Source organism: Hyla sarda, chromosome 4 (assembly GCF_029499605.1).
Source record: "Hyla sarda isolate aHylSar1 chromosome 4, aHylSar1.hap1, whole genome shotgun sequence".
Taxonomy (NCBI): domain Eukaryota; kingdom Metazoa; phylum Chordata; class Amphibia; order Anura; family Hylidae; genus Hyla; species Hyla sarda.
Window position 1 is genome coordinate 25757015 of NC_079192.1, and position 12311 is coordinate 25769325.

A 12311-nucleotide genomic window follows, 5' to 3' on the forward strand; every position below is an offset into this window, starting at 1 on the left:
TACCTTCATTTCTAGGTTTCCCCACAGATTACAGCTGATCACTGGAGGGAACCAACAGAGAATGCTCCAAAAATAATGCCCCACTGGGGACAAGGGTGATGAGAAGATTTTAAGATTATTTTAAAATATATAAAAGTGGTGTCCAAACTGTGGACCTCCAGATGTTGCAAAACATGCCCAGGCAGCTGCTCAGATTTCATGGTCATGTGACTTCTCCAACCCAACAAGATCCCCCTAATAACCATTCTTTGACCCACTGAAGTAGACAACTTTTATAATTCAATGGTAAAAATATATAGTATTTCTTTGTGGTGGGCAGGCTTACCATTTTTTGTCCTTTTTCTTTATAACAAGGACGAACGCAACGCAAATTATAATCAAGAGGACGGCGATGGCGGCTCCGATCCCTCCGTACAGTCCTGACTTTAATATCTTCCCACTACAGTAAGGTGACGTGTAGACGTACAGATCAGTTCTTGGGCATCTACAGAGAGAGAAGAAGAACAAATAAGTTATTTATAATAAGGATTTAAAGGGGTTATCCAGAAAAAAAACTTTTTATATATATATCAACTGGCTCCAGGAACTTAAACAGATTTGTAAATTACTTCTATTAAAAAATCTTAATCCTTTCAGTACTTATGAGCTTCTGAAGTTAAGGTGGTTCTTTTCTGTCTAAGTGCTCTCTGATGACACATGTCTCAGGAGCCGCCCAGTTTAGAAGCAAATCCCCATAGCAAATCTCTTCTAAACTGGGCGGTTCCCGAGACGCGTGTCATCAGAGAGCACTTAGACAGAAAAGAACAACCTCAACTTCAGAAGCTCATAAGTACTGAAAGGATTAAGATTTTTTAACAGAAGTGATTTACAAATCTGTTTAACTTTCTGGAGCCAGTTGATATATAAAAAAAAAGTTCTTTCCTGGAATACCCCTTTAAAGAGGAACGAACCTGTAGAAGATCCTGTAGAGATCTACACATTTGGAATTTTTAGATATGACTGAACCCCAACCCCAACAACTATTGTCCCCCTATATGCACATAGTCATCCAACAGTAAACCCAAGCAATCGTACCTTCTATTCCAGCACGGACTCTACTCTGGTCAAGGCTTTGTATATTCCCGGAAATAGATTCAAGTCCAGAAAGTTAAACAGATTTGTAAATTACTTCTATTAAAAAAAACGTAATCCTTCCAGTACTTTTTAGGGGCTGTATACTAGAGAGGAAATGCTTTTCTTTTTGGATTTCTCTTCTGTCATGACCACAGTGCTCTCTGCTGACCTCTGCTGTTCATTTAAGGAACTTTCCAGAACAGCATATGTTTGCTATGGGGATTTTCTCCTCCTCTGGACAGTTCCTAAAATGGACAGCAGAGGTCAGCAGAGAGCACTGTGCTTGTGACAGAAAAGAAATCCAAAAAGAAAAGCATTTCCTCTGTAGTATACAGCCCCTATAAAGTACCGGAAGGATTAGTGATTTACAAATCTGTTTAACTTTCTGGCACCAGTTGATTTAAAAAAAAAAGTTTTCCACGGGAATAGCCCTTTAACCCCTTAAGGACCCGGGGTTTTTCCGTTTTTGCATTTTAGTTTTTCCTCCTTGCCTTTACAAAATCATAACTCTTTCAATTTTGCACCTAAAAATCCATATGATGCTTATTTTTTGCGCCACCAATTCTACTTTGTAATGACGTCAGTCATTTTACCCAAAAATCTACGGCGAAACGAAAAAAAAATATCATTGTGAGACAAAATTGAAAAAAAAAAAAACGCTATTTCTACGTAGTACATTTTTCGGTAAAATTGACACCTTATCTTTATTCTGTAGGTCCATATGATTAAAATGATCCCCTGCTTATATAGGTGATTTTGTCGTACTTCAGAAAAAAATCATAACTACATGCAGGAAAATTTATACGTTTAAAATTGTCATCTTCTGACCCCTATAACTTTTTTATTTTTCTGAGTACGGGCCGGTATGAGGGCTCATTTTTTGCGCCGTGATCTGAAGTTTTTAACGATGCCATTTTTGCATTGATAAGACTTATTGATTCATTTTTTCATTAAATAAAAAGTGACCAAAAATGCACTATTTTGGACTTTGGAATTTTTTTTGCGCGTACGCCATTGACTGTGCGGTTTAATTAACAATATATTTTTATAATTCGGACATTTACGCACGCGGCGATACCACATATGTTTATTTTTATTTACACAGTTTTTTTTTTTATGGGAAAAGGGGGGTGATTCAAACTTTTAATAGTGGAGGGGTTAAATGATCTTTATTCACTTTTTTCACTTTTTTTTTGCAGTGTTATAGCTCCCATAGGGAGCTATAACACTGCACACACTGATCTCTTATACTGATCATTGTTATCCCATAAGGACCCATAACACTGCACACACTGATCTTTTACGTTGATCAGTGGTTTCTCATAAGAAACCACTGATCGATGATTCTGCCGCTTGACTGCTCATGCCTGGATCTCAGGCACTGAGCAGTCATTCGGCGATCGGACAGCGAGGAGGCAGGTAGGGATTCTCCGGCTGTCCTGTAAGCTGTTCAGGGTGCCGCGACTTTGCCGCGGCTCTCCCGAACAGCTCCCTGAGCTAACCGGCATTGCTTCACTTTCACTTTAGACGCGGCGTTAAACTTTGAACGCCGCGTCTAAAGGATTAATAGCGCGGCACCGCGATCAATGCTGCGCGCTATTAGCCACGGGTCCCGGCCGTTGTTAAGACGTGGGGCCACCGCGGACTCATGACGTACGTGTACGTCATGGGTCCTTAAGAGGTTAAGTTTTGAAGGCCAATTTGGTATCGGCTGTACACTTTTGCTGGGCTGGGTGCACTGGATACAATGGCCCAATGTCAATAGTTTTGATCAGTCAGGGTCTGCTTGTTCAGACCCCACTTATCAGGAGAATAAGCCAGGAGTAGTCTGTGCTAAGCATGTTTACGCCTGGCTCTGTGTCACGTGACCGAGACAAACATACAATGCAAGTCTATGGCCCTCATTTACTAAGAGTGGAGTGTAGGTTTCTTTGCGGGTTTAATCCCCTACAATTTATTTTCCACAGTATTTACTAAGGTTTCCCTACATTTTCCACTTTCCTTTTTTTACACACGCTCTGATCTGTCTGGTTTTCCTCAGCTCAAATCCACCACATTTTAGGTGGAAACCTTAGTAAATATGTTGGGTTTTTGTGAACATGTCAGGAACACGCCCCTTTTCAGAGACCACACCCCCTTTCCCCAGCGGCCATGCCCCCTTTTTTTTTTTTTTTCGCTAAATGGAAAGTTAGTCAGGGTTTTTTCAATTCTGGCGCAAAATCTGGCGCAGACAGAATTTCTGACGCAATGCGACAGAATCTGGCGCACAACCCGACAAAACATGTCGGGTTTGCAATAGTAAATGAGGGCCTATGTGTTTGTCTTGGTCACCTTCACAGGGAGCAGGGAGAGGAGCGCTTAGCCACATGCTCATCATCCTGCTTGTTTTTAGTGATTGGTTGGGGTCTGAACATTAGACTTAGATTGATAAACACTTTTGGCATGTCAAAAGTTTTTTCAAGTGTCAAAATGACAAAAACAATGGAAGTCAACTCAAATGTGCCCCCTCTCTGCCCAATAGTGCACCTCTAATTACCCTATGACTAGACTTGAAAAGGGTGGCCTTAGATTAGAACCTATCCCTACAGGTCCTACGCTGCCTCTTGTACCTATACTCAATAGCTTCAGGGGTAACTACATAACAGAGAGCAATTTAGGATTTTTTGCAGACATTCTAGGATGACCTGTATATCACTAAGAACTATCAGAGGTCCCCAACCAAGTCCTTAAGGCCCACGACCAGTCCAGGTTTTTTTTCCCTGTTCTATTCTAATGGAGTAACTAAAAAACAGAAATGTTGGTCGGCCTTGAGGTCTGGGTTGGGGACCATTGTTTTATTTGATTCCTAATTGCCCAGTTTCCACAACCCAGACCTTACACTGCAGATATCGGATCACATCAAATTGCCATACAAATTGTCACAATAAACCAATCTACGTTTTAGATAATATATAAATAGAGGACCAAAATATAATGCAAAATTCACAATTAACCCATCAAATATTCAATATAGTACATAAATAAGGTCTTGACATGTTTCTCCACATAGAATTCATCAGGGGACCATATTAAATTCAAGCAAAGTTGACCTGGCTAATGAAATCTGAGTGATAGAATTACTTTTATGCAAAGAAAACAGCCGTGCTACTAGAAAGATATATGTCCTAATATCAAGGCAGTAAACTAATTTGCAGATAGACAAGTCAAGTAATCTAAGATAAGTGACAGAGGTGGTGACGCATTACATGTTAGATGATACACTTATTGTTTGGCCTATGAAATCCTTTTCTAAAGGTTTAGCTTAGCAGTATAAGAAATTCTAGACATGTGCAGAACCCAAAGTTTTTTTTTTTTTTTTCGTTTTGTTCGTTTTCGTTTTTTTTTTAATTTTCGGTTCTGTGAATATTCGGAATGCTGTGCATTCGTCATATTCGGTTTTCGTATGCATCCGCAACATTTTTTTTTCGTTTTCGGATGCATTCGTTTAAAAAAACGGATGCATTAGTTAAAAACAACGAATGCATTCGTTAATTCAGATTTTTGGTTCTGCACATGTCTAGTGATCCCTCAACATACGATGGTAATTCGTATGTTGAGGGATTCGTGCAATGTAAAAAAGCAAAGTCCTACTCACCTGTCCCCGCTGCTCCCGATGGTGTCCCCCGGGCCTCCGCTGGGCTCTCCTAGTCCTCTTCGGTACTCCGCTGGGCTCTGCTGAGCTCTCCTGGTCTTCTCCGGTCCTCCGTTGTCTGCTGCAAGGCCTTACTGGGCCTCCGTAGCGACGTCATCACGTCGCTGCCGCACGCCTTTCTTATTGGAAGACAGGACGGCGTGCGCGACGGCGTCATGACGACGTCAGAGGGAGACCCGTATGAAGGCCCCGGACCAGCCCAGGACCCACCGGAGGAAGGCCCGGAGCAGTGCAGAAAGGTGAGTGAACCTGCCCAGGCTGCTTCAACTGCTATCCGGCAGCTTAAACATTATGCGCTGCCGGATAGCAGTAGATGCATGGCCCTGACATTCGGTATACTGATAACGAATGCATTCGTTGTTCGTTAACATGCATATTTGTTATGCGTTAGTTAACGCATGCATTTGTTAACTGTATATTCGTATTTGTATGCTTTTTTGGGATTTTGTGATTTTTTTTTTTCGTGCGTTCTTTTCGTAACGAACATCCGAAAACAGGAAAATTCATTTTGTTCCGTGTTACGAAACGAATTGCACATGTCTAAGAAATTCCAAGACAATTGTCACCCAAGCTAAAACCTTAAAGGGGTACTCCGCTGCCCCAGCATTCAGAACATTTTATTCCGAACGCTTGGAGCGGCGGTGGGGGTCGTAACCTCATGGCCACACCCCTCAATGCAAGTCTATGATAGGGGGTGCGGCGGCAGCCACGCCCCCTCCCATAGACTTGCATTAAGGGGGTGTGGTGTGACACCACAAGGGGCCTGGCCAGGATGTCCCAACCCTGCCGCCCGCACTCGGCGTTCTAAAAGAACGCGAGGTGCTGCATGGTAATTTTGGAGGACCCAGCTGCGTGACCCCCACAATTAGACATCTTATCCGCTATCCTTTGGATAGGGGATAAGATGTCTAGGGGCAGAGTATCCCTTTAAGAGATCCAAAGGACTTATATTCTCTTGTGGCTTTACATAGTTATGGATAATGGTAAATATGCTATGGCAAGAGTGGTAATAAGAAAGCACAATGTTCATAGGGAAAGTAAGGTGGTGAGTGACTGAACAATAATTTGACGTGAAATGAAACAATCCTTTTAAGAAGTGACTTACAGGCAGCGTGGGCCGGTATTGTTCAGGATCTGACAGCTTCCATCATTACAACTCGGGAATTTGTTAGCCGATGCGTCGCAGTAAGATACGCAAACCAGTCCTGTACTGACAACTATTGGATCGTAGAAGTCTTGAAAACCATTTGGGATAGAGCTTAAGCACATTTCTGTAGGATAAAATAAACATTTTAGAAATATACACCTAGAACAATGGGATGTTCCTTATCATATTCCTTTCAAACCATCTAAATTCAGGTTGTTGCAGAGTTCAGGCTTACTCAAGGTAAAGGGGCGTCCCATTAAAAACATTTCTGGCAAAGTTTGAGAGTTCGGAGCCACCAATTCCTCCTCATATGACCATGAAGACTAGTTTCATTAGAGCGGTGGTCACTTGAGTATGTGAGTCCACCTCTTCATCCAAACTCCTTCTCACTGTTGTCATGCGAGAAGTAAGGAGGACCAGGGGTCTTGGACCTATGATACAGTGATAATGGGGTCCCCAGCAATCATAAGTTTATAGGAGAGGTCAACAATGTTTTTTTTTGGCAACACAACCTCATAACGTCCTAAGGTGAGCTCCGAAAGGACAGAAATCTCCCATGGTGAGGAGGCCCTCATTGTCTCGGGTGAGATAACCCTGTTCATAATGTATGCTCCATGTTCTTTAGACCTTTCTGCTTGTCTAGTTAGATATTTTAGCTACTTCAAGGGCAAAATAGCCATACAGATGAATGCCTGTCCTCTTACTGCAGTGTAGCCATTCAGATTAATGGTTGTCTATATATATATATCAGGAGCGGCATCTGTCCACCAAAGCAGCTCACCATTCTAGCTCATAGAGGGCTGGATTAACTTGCTTTTTTTTCCATTTTCAGACCAAGCAGTGGGGGCACTATGCCGAGCATAAATCTGATCATGGGAATGTAGAAGATCTATAATGCTTTTCACATACCTAGTGCAGGGTGTGAGAGGAGCGCTGCATGACTCAAAGAACCAAAGAGATAATCTCTGTGCTATGAGGTGAAACCTCAGACCCAACATTGTGCAAAACATGGTGAAATGGTCCAATTTCTCTACAAACACATCACTTACCTTGTTCACTCTTCAGACTGTCATTCTTTACAATGGTGAATGTGTTAGCAATGCAGTTATCATTCTGTATCTGTGCTGTAAATGAAAAAGAAAAGTCATTAAATTCGTAACAACTGTCCCTCTACACTAAAAAACCTAGACCACCTTTTCATCCAGTTCCTGGTATGTTCCTGATAATCTTATTTACATGAGCTAATCCCAATATGGTGTAAAGTAATACATAAAATAGCCATTAAAGCATACTGTTCAGGATGAGCTGCCCGGTGTGTGTACTATTTCTAGACATTAAATTGGGGGGCGTGGGTGGGGGGGGGGGGGGGGGCGGGAGTGTTGCTAGTAGGGTGTCCAGCTCCACAAAATCTCCAGAACAGGTCCAGACTCTTACCTCAGAGTGCTCTGGCTTCTACTTTCCGAGACAAACTGGTCTCAGGAGTGACCATGTGCTTAGAAAATCACCACCTGCAGCTATATATATAGATAGATAGATAGATAGTCGAGGTGTAAGAGTGGCACTATGTGGGATTCAAATCCCAAGATCCAGGCGGGTGCTCAGTCCTATGTAAGACTTGACCAAAACATCCCAAGTAATGTAGTTCCCAAAATAATAGGGGGGCACTCCAGCAATCCAAAGTAGAAAAGTGATTTTATTCACCCAAAATGTGAAGCAACGTTTCAACCTACTCAATGAGGTCTTTTTCAAGGTCTTTTCTTCTTTGGAATGCTGGAGTGCCGTCCTATTATTTTGGGAACTATATATGCAAATAAGAGCTTTTGGTGCACTGGAGGAGTATCTTTGCCCCTAGGTGTACCCGGTGATATCTCACGTATGCACAAGGAGCAACTACAAACTCCATGAAGAGATTTTTCATGGATGGGTTTAAATCAAGGACCCCAGTACTAACCATTGCGCCATCCATATCTATTACCTGTCTATCGGTTGTGTCTGGAATTTAATTTCAGCTTCATCAAAGTAAAAGGGGTTTATCACCAATACCAGGTGCAACCTGTGGACAGATTTGGCACTGTTTTCCCTATCATCCCCCTTCTTAACAATACCTATGAAGGTAGGAGTCTACTGCAAAAGGCAATAAAGCTAACCTTAAGTTGGTCGTATTGTCTCTCGGATCGCCATAGCAGCTACATGAAGTACCGATGGTGTATGCCCAGGATATAACATTTGGGATTGATAACGGACAATTGAATTCTCACTGACTTATATGCCACATTTAAAAAAAATTATTTTTAGGTGGCACCCCACTATGATGTGAATGGAGGAAGGGTACAATGGGCACATAGTGTACATAGTGTGTTATATGCTTCTACTTACAGGTATTGTCACATACGAGCTGGCGCAGGCCTTGTTCTACATCTTGGATGATGGTATTATACTGCTGAGTTACGCTGATGTTGGACTTGTATTCTATCTCGACAATAACATCATGGTCCACTACAATGCTTCCTTCACTGTCGATGAGAAGTATAGCATGTTACCACTGTTATCCCAGTACAGACACAACTTTAGAGCCCATAAAATCCAGCCCATTCAGATCTATAATTTTCAAGGGGAATTAGTAGCTACCAAGCCAAAGAGTGCATCCCACCCCAACCTCTGCAGATCCATCATGGTAAATCCAAGCTGGTTCGATTTCATCACACTTTCAAATGTTGGAGCATCTGTGGACAGATGACTATCTGATGATTTCATATGGAGCCAATACAAATGCTACCATCAAAGTAAGGTTTAACATGGTTGCTCTGCAACGATTGAAAAATAATAACCGATTGTAATATGGAACTATGTGAGGTATTTATTTACCTGATGGACAGAATGGTCACATCTTTATATCCTGGAACATCTTGATATACAACTCCCATCTGTATATGACACAAAGAAACAATGGCAAAATTATAATGTGTCTCTATAATACAGTATAATTTAAACATGTCCAGTGCTAATAAATTTATCCCCTATCCCCTGAATGCGGGGGTCTACTAATTGGATTCTCCACTGACCCACATCCTGATACTGACTCCATTGCCTGACCTTTGGCTTCAGGGTTCATTAACTTCCTTACCAACCACTAGCCTGTTAGACTAGTTGTTTAGTTGTTTCATCATTCTATGTATTGTTGAAGATAACTGTTCCCTCAACCTGTTCCCATTATATCTGGCTCCATGTTTGTCCAGAGAAATTCTGAGTACCTCAACCCTGACTGAAGTCTATAATAATTGGCAAGAAGAACATTAAAGAAGTACTCCAGGATATCCTAAAGATAGGGGATAAGTTTCAGATCGTGGGAGGGTCCGACTACTGGGACCCCTGCGATCTCCCATACGGGCCCCGGCAATCCGCGGGAAGGGGGCAATCTCCGGCTCTGTCATAGCACTGTATTGAGGGTGTGTGTCAGCCGCGCTTCGTGCGGTGGTCGACACGTGCTATCTAGCCGGAGGGCCGGGAGGTCGCAGCGGTCGGACCACCCCACGATCTGAAACTTATCCCCCATCCTTAGGATAGGGAATAAGTTTTCCAATCCTGGACTACTCCTTTAATGCTAATGCCATTACATTAATGGAACCTTCCATAAGGACAAATATGCAGCACTATGTAGTGTCCTGGATTATGGCCTGAATTATATTCACCTCTGATTTAAATCCTTCCTCAAATTTGAAATAGTCAACAGAGTTTTTGTCCGACAAACTTTCAGTGAAGGTCATGCGTTCAAATCGTATCTCCACATTGACATTGGTCACGACACTTCTTCCTGTGTAAAGAAAATGTGCACTTAATAATAGAAAGCATTCTAAATAACATAATGGGGGAGATTTATCAAAACCTGTCCAGTGGAAAAGTTGCTGAGTTGCCCATAGCAACCAATCAGATCGCTGCTTTCATTTTTCACAGGCCTTTCCAGAAATGAAAGCAGCAATCTGATTGGTTGCTATGGGCAACTCAGCAACTTTTTCTTTAGACAGGTTTTGATGAATCTCCCCCAATATCATTACGTATTAAACACCAGCACACTCATCTTCTGAAATACTCTGTGCTGCCAGGGGTTCGGCTTCTTCCTTAGTCTTCAACCTACCACCATCTCCTCATCTCATTGTGATAACCTCCCTAAAACGTGTAAACCAGTTCTTATTAACATCATTACATGAGTGAACAGGTCGTCCTCCCCCCACAGGATCAGCATGATCAGCAGATCTTCTGCTTGTCTCCTGCTGACCCAAGTGGATAAATGCTCAAAAATGCAGGTTCTGTTGTAGATGTAGCAAGCACTGCTATAACATAAGACTTACACCGATCAGACTTAACATTGGAACCACTAAGGTCGGCGGTAAAAAGCAAAAAATAAATGGGCCAGTGTGGGGATCTGAGCAACTTGACAAACTGATGTTTAGCCAATCAGAATGGCCGCTCTTGTGAGGTGTTTTCAGTGTTTAGTGGTTAAAGAGGTACTCTGCTCATAGACATCTTAACCCCTATCCAAAGGTCTCAGCTGCAGCTCCCCAGATATCTGGTGCAGGGAGCAAACACCACTCCGTACCAGATAACATGTGATTCGGGGCGGAGGCTCATGACGTCACGGTCACGCCTCGCTCGTGACATCACGGTCACGCTCCCTCAATGCAAGTCTTTAGGAGGGGGCGTGGTGTCCAGGGTGCATATCTGTCACTAAGGGTGCATTCACACCACTTTTTTGCAGTACAGTATGGAACCGTATTGAAAACCTCCATTGGAAACCGAATCCCATTGGAAACGGAAATCCCAAAACGATGCATCCGGTTGCATTCGTTTTGCATCTTGTACGGTTTTGTCAATTTTTTTTCCCTTACCCAAAACCATGGCCTACCACGGTTTTTGGTCCAGGTGAAAGACCGTATTGAAACCCTGTATGGGTTTTTTTAACATGGGAGTCAATGGGAACCGTAGAGTACTGTATGTGCCTACGGTTCCATCTGGTTTTTCACCATACGGTTTTTGACTTTGCACAGTTTTTTTTTAGGAATTTCAATCAAACATGTGAAACTTGATTCATAATGGAGTGAAAAGTTAAAAACGTATATGTTTTTTTCTTAAAAAACGGATGCAACCGGACATTATTTTTCAAACAATATACGGTTTTTAACCGTATACAGGTTAAAATTTGTACACACTTTTGATACAGTTTAGTACGGTTTTGAGGAATCCTTTTTTCATCAAAAACCTGATACGGGACCTGTATTGCAAAAACGTGGTGTGAATGCAGCCTTAGCTGGGGAAGAGAAGACATCAGGATGCACTATGGAAGAAGAGTAGAAGAGTAGCAATGTTCTGCTGGGAAACCTTAGGTCCTGGCATCATGTGAATGCTACTGTGTCATGTACCGCCTTCCTAACTATTGGACAGACCAAATACCCCGTTCATGGCCGTGGCATTCTCTAATGGCAGTTGATCTTTTAGGCAGCATAATGCCCCGGGAACAAGGAACATGACAAAGAGATCAAGGTGGTGACTCGGCCTCCAAATTCACCAAATCTCAATCCAAACATTCAACTGTGGAAGATGCTGGTGGAACAAATCTGATTCATGGAGGATGCACTTATGTGGACTTATGTGTTCATACGACAGGATACTTTACATCACAGCAGGTCTTTTAGTCTAACAATAAGAACAAGAGGTAGGTGACTCTTTAACCATGACTTAAAGGGGTACTCCGCTGCCCCAGTGTTCGGAACATTTTGTTCCGAATGCATGGAGTGGGTGGAGTGGGTCGTGACAAGCCCCCTCAATGCAAGTTTATGGGAGGGGGTGTGACGGCCGTCATGCCCTCCCATAGACTTGGATTGAGGAGGAGTGGTGTCACGACCCCCGCCGCCCGCTCCAAGCATTCTACATGAACGCTGGGTGCTGAACAGAAATTGTGGGGGGTCCCAGCTGCGGACTGGGGATAAGATGTCTAGGGGCAGAATACCCCTTTAATCGCAGTAGAAACCTTCCTCTACTGCTCCAAGGGCAATGGACATCCAAGAAGAATAAGCCAACCCTCTTAGTTAGGCCCCAACTCCATTAGGTATAGCAGACCTGACAACCATGTTATCCTGTTTATGTTTTAGTAATGGTTTATACAAATATTCACAAACACTTATGTATGGTCTAAAGGTAACACTCCAGTGGATCAGACACTTACCGATCTCAACTCTGTCTATGATGAATTCACAGAGGGGTCCATAGAATTCAACAGGACATATGCACTTTATCCCATCATCATAGCCTCCATTCTGGCATGGTCCTGTAGGAAAGAAATATCAATAACAATATAATGAATGTAAC

At 42.5% G+C, this 12311-nt stretch overlaps 1 protein-coding gene across 1 annotated transcript in view; it reads right to left on the reverse strand.

Moving 5' to 3' along the window:
* The window catches only part of LOC130367330 (mucin-17-like), a 34626-nt gene that overhangs the window by 4884 nt on the left and 17431 nt on the right, over positions 1-12311 (reverse strand). The window contains exons 3-9 of the mRNA XM_056569740.1: positions 12169-12270; positions 9641-9762; positions 8817-8875; positions 8328-8464; positions 7001-7075; positions 5910-6075; positions 326-484 (exon numbers count right to left, since the gene is read on the reverse strand). Of these exons, the coding sequence (XP_056425715.1) occupies positions 326-484; positions 5910-6075; positions 7001-7075; positions 8328-8464; positions 8817-8875; positions 9641-9762; positions 12169-12270 (820 nt within the window). The remainder of the gene's footprint in view (positions 1-325; positions 485-5909; positions 6076-7000; positions 7076-8327; positions 8465-8816; positions 8876-9640; positions 9763-12168; positions 12271-12311) is intronic.